This window comes from Saccharomyces kudriavzevii (assembly GCF_947243775.1).
Source record: "Saccharomyces kudriavzevii IFO 1802 strain IFO1802 genome assembly, chromosome: 11".
NCBI lineage: Eukaryota > Fungi > Ascomycota > Saccharomycetes > Saccharomycetales > Saccharomycetaceae > Saccharomyces > Saccharomyces kudriavzevii.
The window spans coordinates 356,409-377,524 of NC_079282.1; the positions used below are offsets into that span (position 1 = coordinate 356,409).

Consider the following 21,116-nt stretch of genomic DNA (forward strand, 5'->3'; position numbering starts at 1 on the left):
ATCGTCTCTCCCTTATATATTATTATACAGCATTGTTCCCGCAATTTTCATTGGTGCAACAATAGTACGCTTTCTCAGTTCCCATTTTTATATAAAAGCTGTACTCTTCTTTCAAACTCCAGCATATCATAACCTATGAGCGAACTGAACACTGTTTCAACGAACTCTAGTGATTCCACCAAGAACGGTGGTACTTCCAATAGCCCCGAGGATATGGACCCTGCTGCAGCTACCAGTCATGCAATGAAGAAAAGAACAAAGGCTTCTCGTGCATGTGATCAATGCCGCAAGAAGAAGATTAAATGTGACTATAAGGATGAAAGGGGTGTCTGCTCAAACTGTCAAAGAAACGGAGATCGTTGTAGTTTTGAAAGAGTTCCTCTGAAAAGAGGGCCCTCAAAAGGCTATACGAGGAGCGCTAGCCATCCAAGAACTAATGAAGTGCAAGAGTATAACAGCACAAAATCGTATAACACATTTGAAAACAGTAATAGTACGAACAGTAATATGACCAACAACAATGGCGTCAATAGCAATACCGTTCCAAGTACCCCTTCGAGGTCAAACTCGGTTCTTTTGCCTCCACTGACACAGTATATTCCTCAAGCTGGCGGCATGCCTCCCAGTTTTCCGAATACAGCGATTCAATCAACTATGCCCGCCGGTAATATTGGTCAGCAGCAGTTTTGGAAAGTGCCCTACCATGAGTTTCAACATCAAAGAAAGGGGTCTATTGATTCCTTGCAAAGCGATATCTCGGTAAAAACCATGAATCCGAACGAACAACTGTCTTATAATACTGTACAACAGTCCCCCATAACGAATAAAACCACGAATGATTCTGGTAATACAAACGGAAGTATCACCGGCTCAGGTAGCGCTTCTGGTAGTGGTGGTTATTGGTCTTTTATAAGGACGTCCGGTTTACTAGCTCCTACTGATGATCACAACGAGGAGCAAACAAGAAGATCAAGTTCTATACCCTCTTTGCTACGAAATACCTCAAATTCTCTTTTATTAGGTGGCCAGCCTCAACTCCCCCCTCCTCAGCAGCAACCGCAGCCGCAATCGCAGCCTCAATTGCAACAACCAAAGTCGCAGCAAGGACAGAATCTCTACTCCTACTCTCAGTTTTCTCAGCAGCAACCATACAATCCATCCATATCATCTTTTGGACAATTCGCTGCTAATGGCTTCCATTCCCGACAAGGGTCGATCGCCAGTGAAGCTATGTCCCCCAGTGCGCCTGCTATGTTTGCCAGTACATCAGCAAATCCCGGCAGTGCTGTACAGCAAACACCAAGGCCTCAAGGTCAACCAGTGCCCCAATTTTCATCGAATTCGGACGTAAATAAAAGAAGACAATCGGCTCCGGTATCAGCAACGCTGTCCGCAGACAGACTGAATGGAAATGAAAATAATAATGGTAATATGAATAACAATAACAGTAGCCATAATAGCGGCTCTTCCAAGGAGTTATCTCAGCATTCCCAAGAATCTGTAACAACACCGGCAGTTTTAGAAGTGTCGAGCCCCGGATCTACACCGCAGAGAAGTACGAAAAAACGCAGGAAAAGTTATGTTTCCAAGAAGGGAAAACCAAAGAGGGGCTCGTCTATTTCCATATCATCGGAAGGTTCTTCTCACCCGATGTCCTCTTCTTCGACAATAGTGTATGGGCAAATATCCGATGTGGACTTGATCGATGCCTATTATGAGTTTATACACGTGGAGTTCCCCATCATACCTTTGAACAAAACGACTCTGACTAACGATTTGCTGCTAGTTAACACTCAGCCAATTTCCAATATACACGAAGTTAATTCCTATGTTATTTTGTGGTTTAGAAACTCAATGGAACTGTTGGTTCGTGTGGCTTTGAAACAAAAACCGGGTGGGAAATTTTTTGACGATATCGTTGGCATGCCTTTACCTGCTGGGAACGACAATAACAAAACTGCATTTACCACGGCTGCGGCAAGAGAGGATGCCGAGAAAACAAGACATGGCTCAAATAATGAAGTACAGGAGACTTTAGAAGTGCAAAGTGTTTTCATTGCAGCTCTGAATGAATGTTTCCAAAAAATTGTGGATATTCATCCTAAATTCAGAGAGAATAACGACCAAATTTCGCCAAAAATCAAAGTTATCTATTTATCCACTTTTATTCTATTAAATTATATCTTGGCGTTTGTTGGATACGACAACTCATTTGTTCTGGGAATGTCAGTGACAATTTTCAACGAATTCAAACTATACAAATTACTACTGTTTCCTGGGACGGATATGGACGACGCGACAGCCGCGGTTGGCGGCGAAGATACCCCGGGAAATGAGAACGTGAAGCCGTCGGAATATGAGATAGGATCCGGAAGTGCTGGGCACATAAATCCATCCAATTCACCAAATTCCATGGACGAAGACATGAGCCACTATTCCGTGCTGTTCAAAAGATTATACGTTCTACTTTCTGTTTTTGATTCCTTGCAAAGCTGTGCATTTGGTGGGCCCAAACTGTTAAACATATCCATCCAAGGCTCCACGGAAAGGTTTTTTTCCAATGATCTAGCTTCCAAGTGGTGCCTGGAGCAAAGCCAACCGAGACTGAAATGTGTTCTGCAAAGTTTAAAATTGGGCGAATTATTGAGTGAGCTAACCAGGAATAGAATATCAATGAATGGGATTAGGAAGCCCGGGTTCGACACCACCAAATCGTCTTTATTTTTGTCGGAATACGTGGAAAGCCAACCCATATCAGTGGCGCAATTATTTTGCAAACTGTTGATTGGTAAGCACAACTTCATCAATCGCTTGCTATCACTGTATGATATGGAAACAGGTGTTTATCTGCAGCTGACCTTGGACCTCAGTTCGAAGCTAGCAGACTCTCTGTGTTCGCTGATATCAATAATCTTGCAAATATTAACCCTGGTATTAAGACTGAACCCTACAAACAGTATTGACTTCAATTATAGACCGCCGAACCCACCCACCAACGACTCCACCGTACAAGAGACATCATCCGCCGTCGCTTCATCCACAGCACCCGGAAATGCTGACCCTACAGCTGCATCCGAGGGGAGCCCGGACTTTTACAGGAAACTGCTGGGCTTGAAGCAAGACACCAGGACTATCCTTTCAGACCTGTGTCGGGGAGTAGTCTCGCCCTTTGCAATCGGCATACTGCATGAGGTCTACAACATCACCGAACTGGTCAAGCAGATGCCCACGTCGCTGATCAGTATTATGATGACAGCCACCACAACCCAAAACAGTCAGGACACCAAGAAGTCGCAAGACCTCGTCATGAAGCTGTCAAACTCCATGAACGAAGTAGTGCAGATCACCAGCGTGCTTACAATGATCAAACCGTTCAAGATCTTCGAGCACGAGCTCAACAAGCCCATGATGTCCTCCACGGGGGGGCTTTCACCTGCCGCCGGAAATGAGCTCTTGTGGACAGGGTCAGGCCAAAGCATCCGCGAGACGTCAGTTATGAAGACATTGTTCGGCGAACGCCGCACCTCCAACACACAGACAGCGCTGGTGTCTGAAACTGCGCCAGAGCCCGGGCTCGAGAACCTTGCCCTCGAGAACTTCGTCAGTATCGGCTGGAAGCTGCTAGATGATTCCGAGCTGGGCTGGTACTAACGCACAACTACACACCCTTCCCCTGCCAAACAGGGTTCTCCCCTCCCCTCCCCTTCAACGAGAAACAAAAACCTAAAAACAGCCGGGCAATGGCTTACCTAAATGAAACACATACATAATACGTACATACGCACACATATACTAGCTGTTTTAACCTGTAACAATACTGTCACGCCAAGAGAGAGCACGGCCTTTTGACTTTAGAGCTCCATTAACCTCCGCGGTCTTCGAGACGCGCCAAGCTCAGGGGCGCGTGGAAACAATGGACAGAGAGTACCTTCCTCCTCCACAGTAAAGGAGTCCTTATTGCTCCTACTTTGGCATACTTTTCAGGGGCATGTCCTTATAACCCACGTTGCCACTTCCGGTTGCTGCTGCTATTATTTCCAGCTGCTTCAGTTCTAACGCTGGCAAAGTTCAGAGTTCGCGTGCCGGTTTAGTGCCACGTCGACCCCGTACAATGGTTTGGTAACCTGATCCCCTTTCTTCCCCCCCCCCCCCCCGCCCCTTCTCGAGCAGTTTGACGCGCGTCCTCTTCCTCTGGCTGGCTCGGCCCACTTTTGTTTTTCCCTTCCCTGTTCTGGACTGAGTATATAAATCTAAACAAACAACAAAGTTCTTCCAGAAGGTCGCATAGACTAATAGTCCTGATTTTCGTTCTTAAAGTTCAATTCTTGACCTTTACATAGATCAGCACCGTTAAAAGGCCTTGTCGTCTCCCGATTACATAATATAGCGCCTGCACCATCTGCATCATAACATAACACAATGTCCACTAAGAAGCACACCAAGACACATTCCACTTATGCATTCGAAAGCAACACCAACAGTGTTGCCGCCTCACAAATGAGAAATGCGTTGAACAAGTTGGCGGATTCTAGCAAGCTTGACGATGCGAGCCGCACCAGGTTTGAAAACGAACTGGATTCGTTTTTCACTCTTTTCAGGAGGTATCTGGTGGAAAAATCGTCCAGAACTACGTTGGAGTGGGACAAGATCAAGTCTCCCAATCCGGACGAAGTGGTCAAGTACGAGATCATTGCGCAGCAGCCAGAAAATGTGGCCAACCTGGCCAAATTAGCCGTTTTGAAGCTGAACGGTGGGCTGGGTACCTCTATGGGTTGTGTTGGTCCTAAATCCGTCATTGAAGTGAGAGAGGGGAACACCTTTTTGGATCTTTCTGTTCGTCAAATTGAATATTTGAACAGACAGTACGACAGTGACGTGCCATTGTTGTTGATGAATTCCTTCAACACTGACAAGGACACGGAGCACTTGATCAAGAAGTACTCCGCTAACAGAATCAGAATCAGATCTTTCAACCAGTCCAAGTTCCCAAGGGTCTACAAGGACTCTTTGTTGCCCGTCCCAACCCAATACGACTCTCCACTTGACGCCTGGTACCCACCAGGCCACGGTGATTTGTTCGAATCTCTACATGTCTCCGGCGAGCTGGATGCCTTGATTGCTCAAGGAAGAGAGGTATTATTCGTGTCCAACGGTGACAACTTGGGAGCCACCGTCGACTTGAAGGTTCTGAGCCACATGATCGAAACGGGCGCCGAATACATAATGGAATTGACCGATAAGACTAGAGCCGACGTCAAGGGTGGTACGCTAATCTCGTATGACGGTCAAGTCCGTTTATTGGAAGTCGCGCAAGTGCCAAAAGAGCACATCGATGAATTCAAAAACATTAGAAAGTTCACCAACTTTAACACAAACAACCTTTGGATCAACTTGAAAGCTGTCAAGAGGTTGATCGAATCAAGTAACTTGGAAATGGAGATTATTCCAAACCAAAAGACTATAACAAGAGACGGTCATGAAATCAACGTTTTACAGTTAGAAACCGCGTGCGGTGCTGCCATCAGACATTTCGATGGTGCCCACGGTGTTGTCGTTCCAAGATCGAGATTCTTGCCCGTCAAGACGTGTTCCGATTTGCTGCTAGTCAAGTCCGATCTGTTCCGTTTGGAGCATGGTTCCTTGAAGCTAGACCCATCCCGTTTCGGTCCAAATCCGTTGATCAAGTTGGGCTCTCATTTCAAAAAAGTTTCCGGTTTCAACGCAAGAATCCCTCACATCCCCAAAATTGTCGAGTTAGACCATTTGACCATCACCGGTAACGTGTTCTTGGGTAAGGGCGTCATCTTGAGGGGTACCGTCATCATCGTTTGTTCGGACGGTCAGAAGATCGATATTCCAAACGGTTCCATCTTAGAAAACGTCGTTGTTACAGGTAATTTGCAAATCTTGGAGCATTGAAAGGTATGGCTTTTGCAATCGTGCCTTTCCTTTCGATCCTCCACCAATTTATTCATTCTACTACGCGCTGTTTTTTCATTGGGTCATATATCTCTAGTATATACACGTTCATATTGTTAGTTTTATACAGAAGGGAAACATAATGATATAAAAAAGATCTCTGTATTCATAGTACTCATTATATGTCATGAGGAGCGGCAGCTTCTTACGTTAACTGGCTTTTTCGGCAGGGTAAGGATCCTGAGAACTTTAGGGAAATAGTAGATAAATTTGGAGGAAGGGCAGTTAATAAGTTTGGATCATCATCATCGGCAGTTCCACATCAATAGACACTGCAAAACGGCATATCCGGTCTCCTTAGTAACTCCTTTCTAGTACGTAAACTAATTCGAACAAAGAAGGAAACCTCCACAGCCAGAGGAGTAAAAAGCACAACATGGAAATTAATGGCAACACCCTAGTGTTTGTAATAGTGATTCTTTTCCTATTCTTCTCCACACCTGGTGGCGATGGAGTATCCTCTCAGTACGAGTTCAATCAACTGCAGAGACTGAAGCAACAGTTCCGAACAGAGCATGACGCATTCCTTAACATGACATATACGGATAATTTCCGAAATATTACCGGCTTTAAACTAAGCTACCAAGACATGTTGAACAACCCTCTTCAAAATGCCACTTACCCACTCCCAGGAAAGGAGTATGATCGATGGTCTCACAACCAAAACTACATGATTATACCCAATGAAATCATAGACACTATAAACACTCAAGTTTGGAATACCTCGAATGACGACACTTCCAATCTCTTCCCCCCCAATATTACAAGCACGCTACTCGGGAAAATTAGCGTCGTGTCCAATAACAAGTATGAAAAGTTAAGAATGCCCATACCTAGATACTATGAGCCAGCCACCGACTTCTCAGAAGATGTACCCCCTGAAGGCGAAACGTACTGGTCGGAGTGGCCCTCCTACGGCGAACTCCATAACGTAAGTTTCCAACATGGTGAAATTGCTATCCAAATCTCCCATATGAACAATCTCCAGGATAGTAATAATTTTTTCAGGAGAAACTTCTTAAACAAGAGAAATGACCGTTGGAAATTATTGAATCTTCAAGTCGATTTTTCAGATAAGGCTGAAAAGGAGAAGCATTCCATTTCCTCCAAGGCAGTTTATGATATACAACGCGGTAGAATTCTCTCTGTTTCGCAAAGCTCTAAAATCCATTCTTTATTTGCGTTTCCTCATTACATGTCTTTACAGGATGACTATGATGGAAGAATATTCAATGACGTCAAAGAACTCGTTGACGAGTATTGGAATTTCACGGATTATGCGGATGTGATGACGATGAAAGACGTACAAAACGAATATAACAACGCCAATCTCAAATGTGAGTATATGACTTTTCTACAATTAGAACCATGGAATCAATATACAAGGGACCAGATCAAACTAATAGACGATGAATTGAATTGGCCCTTGGGACGTCCGGCGAATCTTTCTAGTTTACCTCCCATTAACGTTGTCTCTGGGTTATTGTATTCACCAGACTGTGGTGTAATATTAGAGATTCATGATGTGAAGGGCATACGCTATGAACTGAAAATCATGTCCATCAGAAGGCATTTACTGTTCGGAATTGTCTTATTTGCTGCCCAAATATACTTGTTGCTGACTCAAATGCATCATACCAACACTCCTTCCATGGTCAACAAAATCTCGTTCTATTGCTTCTCAATGATTAACTTAGTTGACGGTTCCCTAGCTACTTTATACTTCGTGGCAGCGAGCGTCATTCCTGAGTTATACTTGCCGCTAGTGATTAGTGCATTTTCGTGCTTTATCCTAGCATCCATTTTTGAAATACGCTACTTGATATCCATTTATGCTTCACAGGTTAACGAGCAAAATGTTGGCATTGTCAATTTATTACGCGGTAACACTGGCACATACGATGAGAATAGGCCAAGACCAGCGTTCATCCCTGATGAAGGCTCTATCGGTGGCTCACTATACGGTAGATTTTTCTTTATGCTAATCATCTTCACGTTCTTGATATTGAATTCAACATCATGGCCCCGCCAATTGAGGATGATATTTGAATACATTCTCATTTTCATATTAAACTCCTATTGGATCCCCCAGATTTTCCGTAACGCTGTCAAAGGTATCCCCTCAAGAAGAGAGAGAACAAGATCTAGCAATGGGGGAAATAGAAGTCAAAACAAAATGCCCTTATTGTGGAGTTTTGTGATAGGCACAACAATAATTAGAAGTTTGCCCGTTGTCTATGTTTTCACATATTCTTCTAATGTCTTTAGACACCATAAAGACGTCCATTTCGTTGTATTTCTGTCACTGTGGTTACTGTTCCAAATTAGTATCTTGTATTCTCAAGACATATTGGGATCGCGCTGGTTTTTGCCTAAACACACTATTCCAGATGGATACACCTATTTCAAGCCTCTTTCAAACGAATATATATCAGAACACGGCAGTGGGGCTGCTGAGAACACTGTTGATTGCACGATATGTATGTCAGATGTCCCAATCTATATCGAAGAAATTCCAGAAACACACAAAGTGGATCAACACTCTTATATGGTAACGCCTTGTGACCACGTTTTCCATACTTCATGTTTGGAAAACTGGATGAGCTATAAATTGCAATGTCCAGTGTGTAGGTCACCGCTACCCCCTTTGTAGATAGCATCTCCTGTTTTTAACGGTTGTATACTGAATTTTTTCAAATTCAAGAATCAATGGCATTTTTTTTATCCTCAACACTAGCAATAATAATGAAATTTGAATGAATATTATGCATTGATTCAATAAGTGTCTCCATTTGCACAACTACATTAAGACTACATAGAACAACTCCTGAAGATTTTGGGTGTTACCCTTTCTTCGTATGACACATTTTTCGAGAAAATATTACCAATGTAGGCCACTCTTTGAAGATCTAAATAGTTAAAACCGCAGACTGAAGTTCCTCAAAACCGCCATCTCCTATTGACAAAACAAATCTGTTGTTGTTGATTTTGATTTAATGATAAACTGAAAGTAAGCCATTGTTCATCTCAATATGACACACCCTGTTTCGGTAAAAGCATGTCTATTTGATATGGACGGTCTTCTAATTAACACAGAAGACATTTACACTGAAACGTTGAATGAAACTTTGACAGAATTTGGCAAAGGTCCTTTGACATGGGACGTCAAGATTCAACTCCAAGGTCTCCCAGGACCGGAAGCGGGAAAGAAGGTTATTCAATACTACGAATTACCGATGACTCTGGATGAGTACGACCGAAGGAATGTTGCTTTGCAATCTCTTAAGTGGGGCACCTGTGAATTTCTGCCTGGTGCATTGGATTTGTTGAAGTACTTGAAAACAAAGGGTATACCCATCGCTTTGTGCACTTCTTCGAATAGATCAAAATTTTATGGGAAGACAGGTCATTTAGGGGAAGGTTTTGATCTCTTCGATGCCATTGTGACCGGTGATGATCCAAAAATTCCGAAAGGAAGAGGTAAACCTTTCCCAGACGTTTGGCAATTGGGTTTGAAGGAATTGAATGAAAAGTTCCTTACTGATATCACACCTGATGAGTGTATAGTCTTCGAAGATGGTATTCCTGGCGTTAAATCAGCCAAGGCATTTGGTGCTCACGTTATTTGGGTTCCCCATCCAGAGGCACATGCTGTTCTGGGTGACACTGAGGCCTTGCTGGCCGGTAAAGGGGAACTGCTGTGCTCTCTGGAAAAATTAGAAAAGGCGAAATATGGCCTGTGAGATTTCTACTATTTTTTTATTTAATTGACATTTGTTGTGTATAATCTATATGTGAAAAAGGATGCCTTATATTTGACTTCATTGCGCTGCTGTGTAAAGTGAGTTTGCTCGATCTTGAATATCATTTTGAGTACATGTTTGGGTTTTGATCACATTTCAAGCATTGTTATTTAACAGTACTTTTACCAACATGTACATTGAAAGAAAGGAACATAGAGCTAGACGTTTAACAGCTCTGGGGAAATGAACTCAGACACTGACGCATTTAAGGACATAAGAATTTCATGCGTTGAACTTTCCAGGACCGCCTTTTTACCTACTGAATCGTTTGATGCGAATTCATTAAAATTGCTAGCATGCCTGAAAAAAGTTGAAGAAAAGTTGTCAAGTTACGAAGACGATTCGCTTACGCCAAAATTTGCAGATTATGTTTTTGTTCCTATAGCAAGCTTATTAAAACAGCCAAGTCTCGGTGAATCTCAAACAGAATATGTTCTACTGATTATATCTCATCTGTTACGGATATGTTGGTCATCTAATGGAAAATTTCCAAAACAATTAGCGGATCAGTTGTTCCCTTTGGTTACATTCTTAATAAGCTCTGATAAAGAAAATCTCAAACTAGGCTCTAGGTCAGACGAGTTTAAATTTGCTGGTTGTCTAGTTCTCTACCAGTTTTTCAGTTCAATAAAATCGCAACAGTACCATGATGAGTTCTTTTCTACCTCGGGTTTTAATTTACTTCCCACTCTAGGACATTCTATTACTATCCTTTTGAAAATTTTGGAGCAATCGCCTCAAAATAATGAGCTTCAGTTAAAGGTTTTAGCATCTTTGGAAATACTGTTTCAGGACATAATATCCGATGGTGAAATGCTGTCATTTATACTTCCAGGGAACGTTTCTGTTTTCTCCAAGATACTGACGAAACCAGGGCGTCAAATACATTACAAAGTGTGTGTTCGTACATTAGAGGTTCTGGGGAAATTGTTAGTATTAGTTTATGATGACTTTAGTTTACAAATTCAAATAAATAAACTAACAGACATTCGAGAATTAGGTAACATGGATTTTAAATCCGAGCAAGATCAACCATTTTCGTTTAATGATCCTATCGTTCTTTCACAAAAAGATGGCGAAACCAATGAGAAAACTCATCGGGACACAAGCTGGTTGAGAGCAACTTCAGGTCAAATTAAGATTGCTTTAGAGGCCTTTATACCCAAGTTACTTACACGTAATAACGACGCAATAAATGAAGCACTGGCAATGTTTGTTTCAAGTTTGCTAGTCAGATGTGAAAAGTCCCTACATAATTGTGAGCATGTGTTCGTGTCTACCCTAGTAAATTTACAACGAGATACCATGTTTATTTTACCTTCACATTTGGATAAATTAAAGGAGGTTCTCAATGAGGATCTGCACAATCTAAGTGATATCATTCGATTTGACCGCGCTGGTAAATTATCAGCTTTAGCATTTGCAATGAACAGCCTACACAAAAATGAAGGCAAAGATATAGTGGTCAATCAAATGGTTAAATATTTATTTGATTCCGTTAATGAATCGATTGAACCTCCAAATTTGATCAATGATAAAGAGAAAATAATCGAACAAAGCGGCCAAATAACAACTACGGTGAATTTCCAAAAATTAATATGTAAAAATGAGGTGGTTGTTTTGCCAAGATTGTCAAAAGATATGTCGTTAAACCTGCAAAAGTTTGGACGTCATATGGGATCTTTGTTATCAGAGAAGAATGTCCTAAACGATACGGCGATGGATTTGATTTCAGGTCAAGTTGATTCGCCAAGAACACAGAAGATAGTGGCGGTGTGGTTAAGTAGTAGTTTTCTCAAGGGGGTAGTAAATCCCCCAAAGCAGGAAGACGATTACCTACGATTTCAGTCAAGTGTGATCGATTCCGGTTCCATGGTTGAAGAGGCATGCTTAACGCTACTGGAATTTTGTAGCGAACTTTCTCAAGATATTAGTATGGAAATTGAAGGAAAGGGCATCAAAAGAAATGATGAATTCGCGATATGTACAATTTTATCCTCTATTGAAACAATTTGTTCTCTTATGAAAAATGATTTCCAACCTGAACTGATTGACTACATATATATCGTTATTGATGGCTTGGCGTCGCCCTCTGAAGGCATTAGGCATTCCAGTCAATCATGCGCGTTGACCATAGCGGAAACTCTATATCATGGATCTGTTCCCGACATGATATTAAGCAACGTAGATTACCTGGTGGAAGCTATTTCTTCGAGATTGCATTCTGGGATGACTGAAAGGGTGAGTAATATATTGATGGTGATTTGTCAATTGGCCGGCTATGAAACTATTGAAAGCTTCAAAGACGTTATTGAAACGATATTCAAACTCCTCGACTATTATCATGGATATAGTGACTTGTGTCTTCAATTTTTCCAATTATTTGAAGTTATTATTTTGGAAATGAAAAAAAAATACATCAACGATGACGAGATGATTTTGAAAATAGCGGATCAGCATGTTTCACACAGCACATTTTCACCCTGGGGTATGACCAATTTTGAGCAGGTACTTAGTATACTAGATAAAGAGGCACGGGCTAAAGATGACACAATGGATGAGAACGATGTAGGGTTCTCAAAAGAGGACAATGGGTCCAGTAATTTCCAAGAATATTTTGACTCCAGGTTGAGAGAGCCAGATAGCGACGACGAAGAGGAAGGAGAATTGGAAGGTGAAAATTCGGATAACGATGCTGATGAGTGGACTTCTCCTTTACCGCGGGACTCATATAAGATATTACTGCAAATTTTGAGCTATGGGGAGAGATTACTTACGCATCCATCAAAACGGTTGCGAGTGCAGATTCTGCTTGTCATGAGGCTTATTTTTCCCTTATTAGCCACGCAACATAATCTGCTTATAAGAGAGGTTGCCAGCACATGGGACTCTATCACACAGTGCGTGATATGTACAGACTATTCAATAGTCCAGCCAGCATGTGTGTGTGTGGAGCAGATGATTAGATATTCTGGTGACTTTGTCTCCAAGAGATTTATTGAGCTTTGGCAGAAATTGTGCAAGGACTCCTTCATTTTGAAGGAGTTGAGACTCGATCCCACAGTGCATAATAATGGGGAAAAAATGGTGGGCCAACGAAAGAAGTTCCCGCCAGTAACTGAAACCGCGCTGGTGTCAATGGTGCATATGGTGCTGGAGGGTGTCAAGATCACGGAGTACTTAGTCTCTGAGGCGGTACTAGAACAAATAATATATTGCTGTATGCAAGTAGTGACGACGGAGGAGATATCGGCTATATCGTTGATAATGGGTGATATTGTGTGGAAAGTAAGAAGTATACATTGAATTTTATATATTCGCAAAATTATATAGCTCTTCAAAAGAAGAAAATACTATTTCCAGCACACTGGTACTCTAGAACGTGTGAGAATATCTGTAAACGAAGACGGGATAGGGTACGTCATAGTGGACGCAACGGAAACATCTATGAAACACACCTGAAACAGACACACTATGAAACAGCTAAAAATGAATAGGTTAAGCAAACGAACGGATCGGACACCTTGCGCTTCTCCACCCCCCCTAAGTATAAACAAGATCTTAGATATCAGGCATAGAATAATAAGTAATTCCCCGTGAATTACACATTGACAATAAATATGGGGGAGACATCGATTATTCAATGTCTCCACTTCATCACAAATTAGTAGGTTTCGTGGTCTAGTCGGTTATGGCATCTGCTTAACACGCAGAACGTCCCCAGTTCGATCCTGGGCGAAATCAATTAATTTTTTTCCTCCGTATCCCAACATTATATGCATGGTGCTTGGAACAATAAGCAGCTATTGCCGATCGATCACAGAGCATTACCACATGGGGCGTTCCAAAAAGTGGCTCAAGTTACGCGGAGAGATTGATAATATAATAGGAATGGGCGATGACACATGAAACAGGGAAAAGGTGTTTGCAACGTTGCGCAGTATTGAGGGAAAAAAGTTGGAATCTACGATTGATATAATACATAAAAATGAGGATAGAAGAAATGTTACACACATACATATATACATATATATATATATATATATATACACACCAAAAGAAAGAACAGTATTGAAATAAAGTAAAAGTAGCAGTAGTAGTAGGAAGATAGAGTAGTACAATATGGGACAAATTTTGAAAAAGGAAATAAAAAAGGGCCAAAACGGCCGCCGTAGCTTTTTTTTTCGTCGTTTGAGTAGGATAATGTTACAGTTGATAATTAAACTTGTTTGCTGAATGTTTATTCATTTTTTAAGATAGAACCATTTTCAGTGGGGTCTGCCAACAACATGTGTTGCTGTTGTTGTAGCGGCTGTTGCTGCAATGAAATAGGGGGCGAAACGGGTGTGTTTGAGTTTGTGCTGTTGTTGTTGTTGTTGTTGTTGCCCGTGACAGATTCGATTGCACTCGCGGTCATATGTTCGATGCTGTCTTGGTTCTCCATTATTTTAGTGTTCATGTTCAAATTCATGTTCATGGCCTTGTGTGAAGGAGTGATGGGGTTACCGTTTGGGTCGTTTTCATCGGGGTAACAGCTTTCCCACTCCTTTAATCTCTTCTTGTAGGTTTCAGTGTACTCTGCCTTCTTGGCAGGATCTAATTCGCGCCATCTTTCACCAATTATCTTGGTGATTTCGATTAGACCCTTATCAGGGTTTTGCTTGACAACTGTGGGCCTGATTTCCTGAGTAAATTGAATGAAGGGGCCCGAGGGTCTCTTTGGTGGCAAAGTCTTTTCGTAAGCGTCTCTTACGACTCTGTATTTTTCCCAGTTGGTTCTGAACTCCTCGTAGAATGGTTTTTTCTGGTCATCGGTCAACTCCTTCCATCTTGCTGAGGCCAATTTGGACAATTCGGGCACTTTGGCCTCTGGGAACTGTTGCAGTAACTCATTTCTTATGGACATGGAAAACAAGAAGTAGGCGGAAGAAGGTCTCTTGGGCCCTTGCTTTTTCAGTTGTTTCCTCCTTTCAATTCTGCTTTGAGTGGATGAGAGTTTCTTCACCACTGGATGTTGATGTTGTTGTTGCTGCTGCTGCTGCTGGTGTAGATGATGTTGTTGCTGTTGCTGTTGTAGTTGTTGTTGCTGCTGCTGTTGTTGCAGTTGGTGTTGGTGCTGCAGCTGTTGCTGCTGTTGCAACTGCTGCTGCTGCAACACCAATTGCTGTTGTTGCATCTGTTGCTGGTGGTGGGACAATTGCGGCGGCAAGTTGGGCGGCAACAGACTGGGGTGGGTCGCGGAGTTAGCGTTGCCCGCAGCATTGGCAGAGGAAGGGTCCAAAAGACTGGAAAGAGCATTCATGTTATTGGAGTAGTATCTTTGCACCTGAGGGGGTTGAGTCAAGTATGAAGCGGAAGCGCCGGCATTGTTGGCGGCGGCGGCTGTGGCCGGGTTCAAATGAGAAGCTGCCAATTGAGCGGGATTACTGCCGGTGCTGTTGTTCCCGCTGCTCGGGTTGTTGTTATTAGCAGACGAGTTTGCGCTTGCAGCGGAGGGGTTTGTTTGCTTCTGCGTCAAATGGCTTAGAAACGAGTTGTACAGCTCAGAAAATTGCTGTTGATTAATCGTTTGATAGTTTTGACCGGACCCGGTCTGCTGCATGTAACCGAAGTCCTGAGGAATCGTGTTGCCGTTAACATTGTTGTTCGGGTTCGAATTCGAATTCGAACTAGCGTACTGTTGCTGCTGATTTAAGTTAAGAGGAGCATTTTGCTGCTGCTGCTGCTGCGACTGCGACTGCGACTGCGAAGTGGCCTGTCTCAGCGATTGCGGAGGCGGAGGGAAATAAACGTTCTGTTGCTGTTGTTGCGGCGACTGTTGGAAGTGGCCTTGATAAGGCGCCTGTTGTTGTTGCTGTTGGGGCTGCGCTTGAAACTGGTTCAAGTACTGATGAGGGGTCTGGTGAGAGGCCTCTCGGTATTGAGGGTCGTTGTGTTCGAGGCCCTGGTACTGCAGCGAATGGTCTTGGCCTATGTTGAGTAGGTTGGGGTTGGAGGCGTCGTCCTGTTTGGGCGAGATACCGGTGTTCATTGCAGTTGTTACTACTGTTAGCGTCGTACGTATCACAGGATGGATGAAGGAGGGGGACGGTTGTGGTCTTGCCTTGAGTTGCGTTGCCTTGCCTTGTCTGTGGCTAATAGAGTTCTTTGTGGGATATCAGCGAATAAACTTCAGCGTCACAGTCTCGGTAGCAGTAGCTGTTGGGCAGTGACCTAGCAGTAGAGGAAACAGAGTACAATGCAGTACAGTACAGAGGATAACGAAGTAAAACCACATTAGTGCGAGAACGAGAGAGACAGAAAGAGAGCGAGAACGAATGCGCCGGGGCGGCGTCTATACCTGTTTCCACCGCCAGATATGGGCATATATTTTTTGTCCCCGTTTGTTCTCTTCACCGAACCAAAAAAAAAAAAAAGAAAAAAAAAGCCCGCTGCGCCCCCCTGGTGCAGCAGCACCCGCACACCACGCCAGCCACAAAACCCCGCGCGGCCGTCGTCAGCAGGGGCGCACCCACGCATCCGGAGGTCGTGTGTCGCGCTGCACGGCCGTTACGTGCCGCCTTTACCGTATCCGGTAACAAGATATTGTTGTCACTACTGGGATCAGCGGATTAGTTTTATTGTTGTTGTTATTATTTATTAGTAGTGTAAGTATATCAGCTTTTTTCTAAACAGAGGGAAAAAAAAAGAAAGAAAAAAAGAAGTTCGACGTGTATGTGGTTCTATATAGTCGCCGTAGCGGTAGCCGTCGCGCACGCTCCGTCTACAATTGGTTGGTGTGCACCGATGGATCGTGCTGCACCTTGATCATAGGTCTGTACACGGGCTCCCACATCTGCGCCTTGACCCATTGTAAACACTGGTCAAAGTCGCGAGGAACCTTGACAGTCTCGCCAGGAGCGCCGCCGGGCACTTGTTCTTGCTCGATACGGGCGGTGCCCTCCTCGAGCGCCTGTAAGATCACAGCGGTGGCTAAACGCGCAGAGGTGTTGGTGATAGTATCCAAGCCGGGTAGCAGGCCAGGTCTGGAGTCACCCTCTCTTAATGGTGACAATTCAGCCAGTTGGTCCACAGCAGCGGAAATCATTTTATCCGTGATGGTGGTAGCGCGCGAAAGCACGGCGCCTAGCCCAATGCCGGGAAAGGAGTAACAGTTGTTGTTTTCCGAGATACGGTATCCATCAACCAGTGGGAAGGGAGACCCTGTGGCCACAAGCGCATTGTTGTCGGTCCATTTCATTAAGTCCGCGGGGACGGCCTCGTGCAATCTGGTGGGGTTCGACAATGGGAAGATGATTGGTCTTGGGTTGTGCTTGTGCATTTCTTCCACGACATCCTGAGTAAAGGCGCTTGCTTGCGTGGAGCATCCGACCAGACACGTGGGTTTCACGTTTTGCACCACGTCGTGCAACGAACGGGTGTTGATGCCGGCCCACTCTGCGTCATCCTTGGCGTAAACTTGTTGTGCAGGAGTGGAGTTGGCCTCGTACGACTGTAGAATCAGGCCACGTCTGTCCATGAGGAAGATCTTCTTGCGTGCATCTTTCTTGTCAACGCCGTGCGTGACCATATGGTTCACGATTTGGTCGGCGATACCGAGACCGGCGGACCCGGCGCCATAAACAAGGACTCTGATGTCTTTCAAGTCTCTGTTGGTGTGTTTCAAAGCGGCAATCAATGAGGCCATCACAACGGCGCCCGTGCCTTGGATGTCATCGTTGAACGATGGCAGTTCGTATCTGTACTTCTCCAGCATTCTTCTTGCGTTCTTAACACCGAAATCCTCGAAATGCAGAACCGCGCTTGGATACAGTTTCTTGACGGCCTTGATGAACTTGTCCAAGAATTCGTCGTATTGCTTGCCTCTGATTCTGGCAAACTTGTTACCCATGTACAATTCGTCACGGGCTAGTTTCTTGTTGTTAGTACCAACATCCAGACACACGGGCAGCACACGACCCGGGTGGATACCACCGCACAGCGTCATCAATGCCAGTTTGGAGGTGGCAATACGCACACCACCGATACCTTGGTCACCAATCCCGAGGATACCTTCCGAGTCGGACACAACGATGTAGTCCACGTCTTTGTCCCCGCCGTATGTGGCCAACCTGCGTTCGACGGAATCGGGCTCGGTGATGTCTAGAAACACACCTTCTGGCTTTCTGAACCTGTGCGAATACGCTGCAATGGCGTCACCTTCCGTTGGGGTGTAGATGATAGGAACTAGTTCCTTGATATGCTTTCTGATCAGCGCAAAATATAGCACTTTGTTCTGTACCCTCAAAGAGGTCATGAAGTCGTTCTTTGCCAGGGGCGTCTTCAAATAGCATAATTGCTTGTAACTTCTTTCCAGTTGCTCGTCCAGAGTGTTCACTTGAGGTGGCAGCAATGCCTCCAGGTTGAACGCTTCCCTTTCCTCTTGTGTGAATGCAGAACCCTTGTTGAATAAGGGAGAATTTAGAAGTTGGAAGCCCTCCAAGGGACATTCGATGGCACCTTCGACGGTCAAACGGGTGGCATGTGGGTGTGGAGCCTCGAAGATCTTCCTGGCATGAGATCCGATTGGTGTCTTGGTGACTTCCCCGTCGCTGTATGGCTTCTGGAAGGTGTTTTCTCTAGTTGTGGTAGCCTTGTGTGGTCTTGTGTTGGAGGAATATAAACGCGGCTGTTGTTTACTGGGCCATCTTTTCAATGAGGTCGTCCCTGAAGCTGTCAAGGATCTGGTTAACTGCGACCTTACAGCGATCGAAACAGATATTTTGGTTCTAAGCATCTCGGCACTTCTATTCTTCCCTGGAGTGTATATACGGTAGATTTGAGTTTTAAGAAACTTGTCGAAGATGCGCACCCTGCAAGAGCTCGAGATCGAAGAATCCGAATAGAGTATACGAATAGATATTATACATTTATATATATATATATATAAAAGCAAGCCGGTAACGGGTACGACTCTGAATGTTTATAGCGCTAGAGCTGTAAACTGAAGGAAGTCAAATAGAGTATTGCGATACAGTAATAGAAAGCTGCGAAAATTTTTCATCAAGAAAAGGTGATGAGTCGAAGCCCAGTAGGGGACACACTCAGTCAGCTGATGCGATGCGATGTTAGCGCAAACAATAACGCGTACAATAATCAAACAGCAAATGCGCCAATTCTTTTTTTTTTTTTTTCGTTTGGTGATTTCTTTTTTTATGTATCCGATTTACACCGCCGAGGGAAGAGTAAAAACCCCGAGTTGTTCCGAATTACGTGTTGCTTATGGGTGTTTGTCTTCGACGCTGCTCGTGTCAGAAGATATGCAGTGAAGACCTGTCAATCGCCTTTGACGGTTAGTGAAACGCAAGAATCTAAAAAAGCTTGCATTGCAAAATGCAGTATCCAAATTGCACAAGTGGAAACGAATTGGGATGAAAAACAAACGCGAAACGTTTGCGAAATTATGGGCTTTCCCCATTTTTCTCGTGCTGCGCGACTCTTGGTTCTTCCATTTCGAGAGGGTCGTCGTTTCGAACGACTTCCCTCTCTTGGTGAATCGGCGAGAAGATACTCCAGGTGCTGAAGACCAGGCATACCAATTGTATTCGTGAGCTGAACTCAAAGACTGCCGTTGGGGCCGCCTGTGCTCACTTCAAGTATCTTACTTAGCGGTTATCGCCCGATGCGATTGAGCTGCCCTCGTGCTTAGTGATTTGGCAAGCAGTTTCTTCTCACATTGGAAAAAAAAAGACTGGGTATAAGATTGCTCATCATCGGTGAATCAGGATCCATTGGACGAGAGGTCAAGAAGGTGAAGCAAGTGTTAGCAACCAGCAGAGCATGGATAGACCTATAGATGATATCGTGAAAAGTCTCTTAAAGTTCGTCGTGAGAGGGTTTTATGGTGGCTCCTTTGTTCTCGCACTCGATGCTATACTATTTCACTCTGTCCTAGCCGAAGATGATTTGAAGCAACTTTTAAGCATAAACAAGACGGAACTGGGTCCGCTCATCGCTAGATTGAGGTCAGATAGGCTAATATCCATTCACAAACAAAGAGAATACCCTCCAAACTCTAAAAGTGTGGAGAGAGTTTATTACTATGTAAAATACCCTCATGCTATTGACGCCATCAAGTGGAAAGTCCATCAAGTGGTACAAAGATTGAAGGACGACCTGGACAAAAATTCCGAGCCGAATGGTTACATGTGCCCCATTTGTCTGACTAAGTACACGCAATTGGAGGCTGTACAGCTATTAAATTTTGACAGAACGGAATTTCTATGTTCACTATGTGATGAGCCGTTGGTAGAAGATGACTCTGGTAAAAAGAATAAAGAAAAGCAAGATAAACTGAATAGATTAATGGACCAGATCCAACCAATAATTGATTCTTTGAAAAAGATTGACGATTCAAGAATTGAAGAAAATACTTTTGAAATTGCATTGGCTCGTTTGATACCTCCCCAGAACCAATCTCATGCTGCCTACACGTACAATCCAAAGAAGGGCAGTACTATGTTCAGACCGGGCGATTCTGCTCAATTACCTAATCTCATGGGCACTGCTCTCAGTAACGATAGCAGTAGACGTGCCGGTGCTAACTCTCAAGCAACCTTGCACATCAACATCACCACTGCAAGTGACGAAGTGGCTCAAAGAGAACTGCAAGAGAAGCAGGCTGAAGAGAAGAGAAAACAAAACGCGGTTCCTGAATGGCATAAACAAAGTACCATTGGCAAGACCGCCCTTGGTAGACTGGATAATGAAGAAGAGTTTGATCCTGCAGTTACGGCGTCCGCCATGGATTCTATAAACACTAACAATGAACACATGCTGGAAACTCCCTACCAGAATAATAGAACTCTGACTGAACAAGAAATGGAAGAAAGAGAAAATGAAAAGACTTTGAATGATTATTACGCTGCGCTGGCTAAAAAACAGGCGAAATTGAATAAAGAAGAAGAGGAGGAGGAGGAGGAAGAGCAACAACAGCAACAACAGCAACAAGATGAAGAGGAAGAGGAAGAAGAAATGGAAGATGTTGTAGATGACAATGATGAAGATGCAGCAGCATTCGAGGATGACTTTGAAGACGTAACTGGTACAGCTGATACAGCGAAGACAGAAACAGACGAGAATAACCCGAATGGCATAAAGCAAGAATCAAAGTATAATAAGACCGAAGAAACCTCAAATACAACTGCCGCTGTTCCAGATCCTGATGCAAAAGCAAAAGGAAGTGATAATGACGATGATGACGATGAAATGGACATTGAATTTGAAGACGTTTAAGGAAAAGTCTCTTTTTCCAAGTCTCATTAAATTATTGAGTTCTCGTTGCATATAGGGCCT

General features: G+C 43.7%; 8 protein-coding genes and 1 non-coding gene across 9 annotated transcripts; 7 read left to right on the plus strand and 2 right to left on the minus strand.

Annotated features, from left to right (window-relative positions):
* Positions 1 to 135: 135 nt before the first annotated feature.
* RGT1 (Rgt1p) lies at positions 136 to 3,651 on the plus strand (the record flags this gene model as incomplete). The annotated part of the gene is made up of 1 exon (XM_056229400.1): positions 136 to 3,651. One exon carries the CDS (start codon positions 136 to 138, stop codon positions 3,649 to 3,651), a length of 3,516 nt encoding a protein of 1,171 aa, XP_056083422.1.
* Positions 3,652 to 4,419: 768 nt separating this feature from the next.
* Positions 4,420 to 5,919, plus strand: UGP1 (UTP glucose-1-phosphate uridylyltransferase; the record flags this gene model as incomplete). Its single annotated transcript, XM_056229401.1, has 1 exon — positions 4,420 to 5,919. The coding sequence occupies one exon, from the start codon at positions 4,420 to 4,422 to the stop codon at positions 5,917 to 5,919; it is 1,500 nt and encodes a 499-aa protein (XP_056083423.1).
* Positions 5,920 to 6,355: 436 nt separating this feature from the next.
* Positions 6,356 to 8,632, plus strand: TUL1 (ubiquitin-protein ligase TUL1; the record flags this gene model as incomplete). The annotated part of the gene is made up of 1 exon (XM_056229402.1): positions 6,356 to 8,632. One exon carries the CDS (start codon positions 6,356 to 6,358, stop codon positions 8,630 to 8,632), a length of 2,277 nt encoding a protein of 758 aa, XP_056083424.1.
* A 379-nt stretch (positions 8,633 to 9,011) lies between these two features.
* SKDI11G1770 (haloacid dehalogenase superfamily protein) lies at positions 9,012 to 9,722 on the plus strand (the record flags this gene model as incomplete). Its single annotated transcript, XM_056229403.1, has 1 exon — positions 9,012 to 9,722. One exon carries the CDS (start codon positions 9,012 to 9,014, stop codon positions 9,720 to 9,722), a length of 711 nt encoding a protein of 236 aa, XP_056083425.1.
* A 243-nt stretch (positions 9,723 to 9,965) lies between these two features.
* Positions 9,966 to 13,088, plus strand: TTI1 (Tti1p; the record flags this gene model as incomplete). The annotated part of the gene is made up of 1 exon (XM_056229405.1): positions 9,966 to 13,088. The coding sequence occupies one exon, from the start codon at positions 9,966 to 9,968 to the stop codon at positions 13,086 to 13,088; it is 3,123 nt and encodes a 1,040-aa protein (XP_056083426.1).
* Positions 13,089 to 13,452: 364 nt separating this feature from the next.
* Positions 13,453 to 13,526, plus strand: Skdi_11.trna11V. Its single transcript has one exon. It is a non-coding gene; the product is annotated as a tRNA-Val (tRNA).
* A 496-nt stretch (positions 13,527 to 14,022) lies between these two features.
* IXR1 (DNA-binding transcription repressor IXR1) lies at positions 14,023 to 15,813 on the minus strand (the record flags this gene model as incomplete). The annotated part of the gene is made up of 1 exon (XM_056229406.1): positions 14,023 to 15,813. The coding sequence occupies one exon, from the start codon at positions 15,811 to 15,813 to the stop codon at positions 14,023 to 14,025; it is 1,791 nt and encodes a 596-aa protein (XP_056083427.1).
* A 732-nt stretch (positions 15,814 to 16,545) lies between these two features.
* Positions 16,546 to 18,558, minus strand: MAE1 (malate dehydrogenase (oxaloacetate-decarboxylating); the record flags this gene model as incomplete). The annotated part of the gene is made up of 1 exon (XM_056229407.1): positions 16,546 to 18,558. The coding sequence occupies one exon, from the start codon at positions 18,556 to 18,558 to the stop codon at positions 16,546 to 16,548; it is 2,013 nt and encodes a 670-aa protein (XP_056083428.1).
* A 1,043-nt stretch (positions 18,559 to 19,601) lies between these two features.
* On the plus strand, positions 19,602 to 21,056 carry TFA1 (transcription factor TFIIE subunit TFA1; the record flags this gene model as incomplete). Its single annotated transcript, XM_056229408.1, has 1 exon — positions 19,602 to 21,056. The coding sequence occupies one exon, from the start codon at positions 19,602 to 19,604 to the stop codon at positions 21,054 to 21,056; it is 1,455 nt and encodes a 484-aa protein (XP_056083429.1).
* Between the last annotated feature and the right edge of the window lie 60 nt (positions 21,057 to 21,116).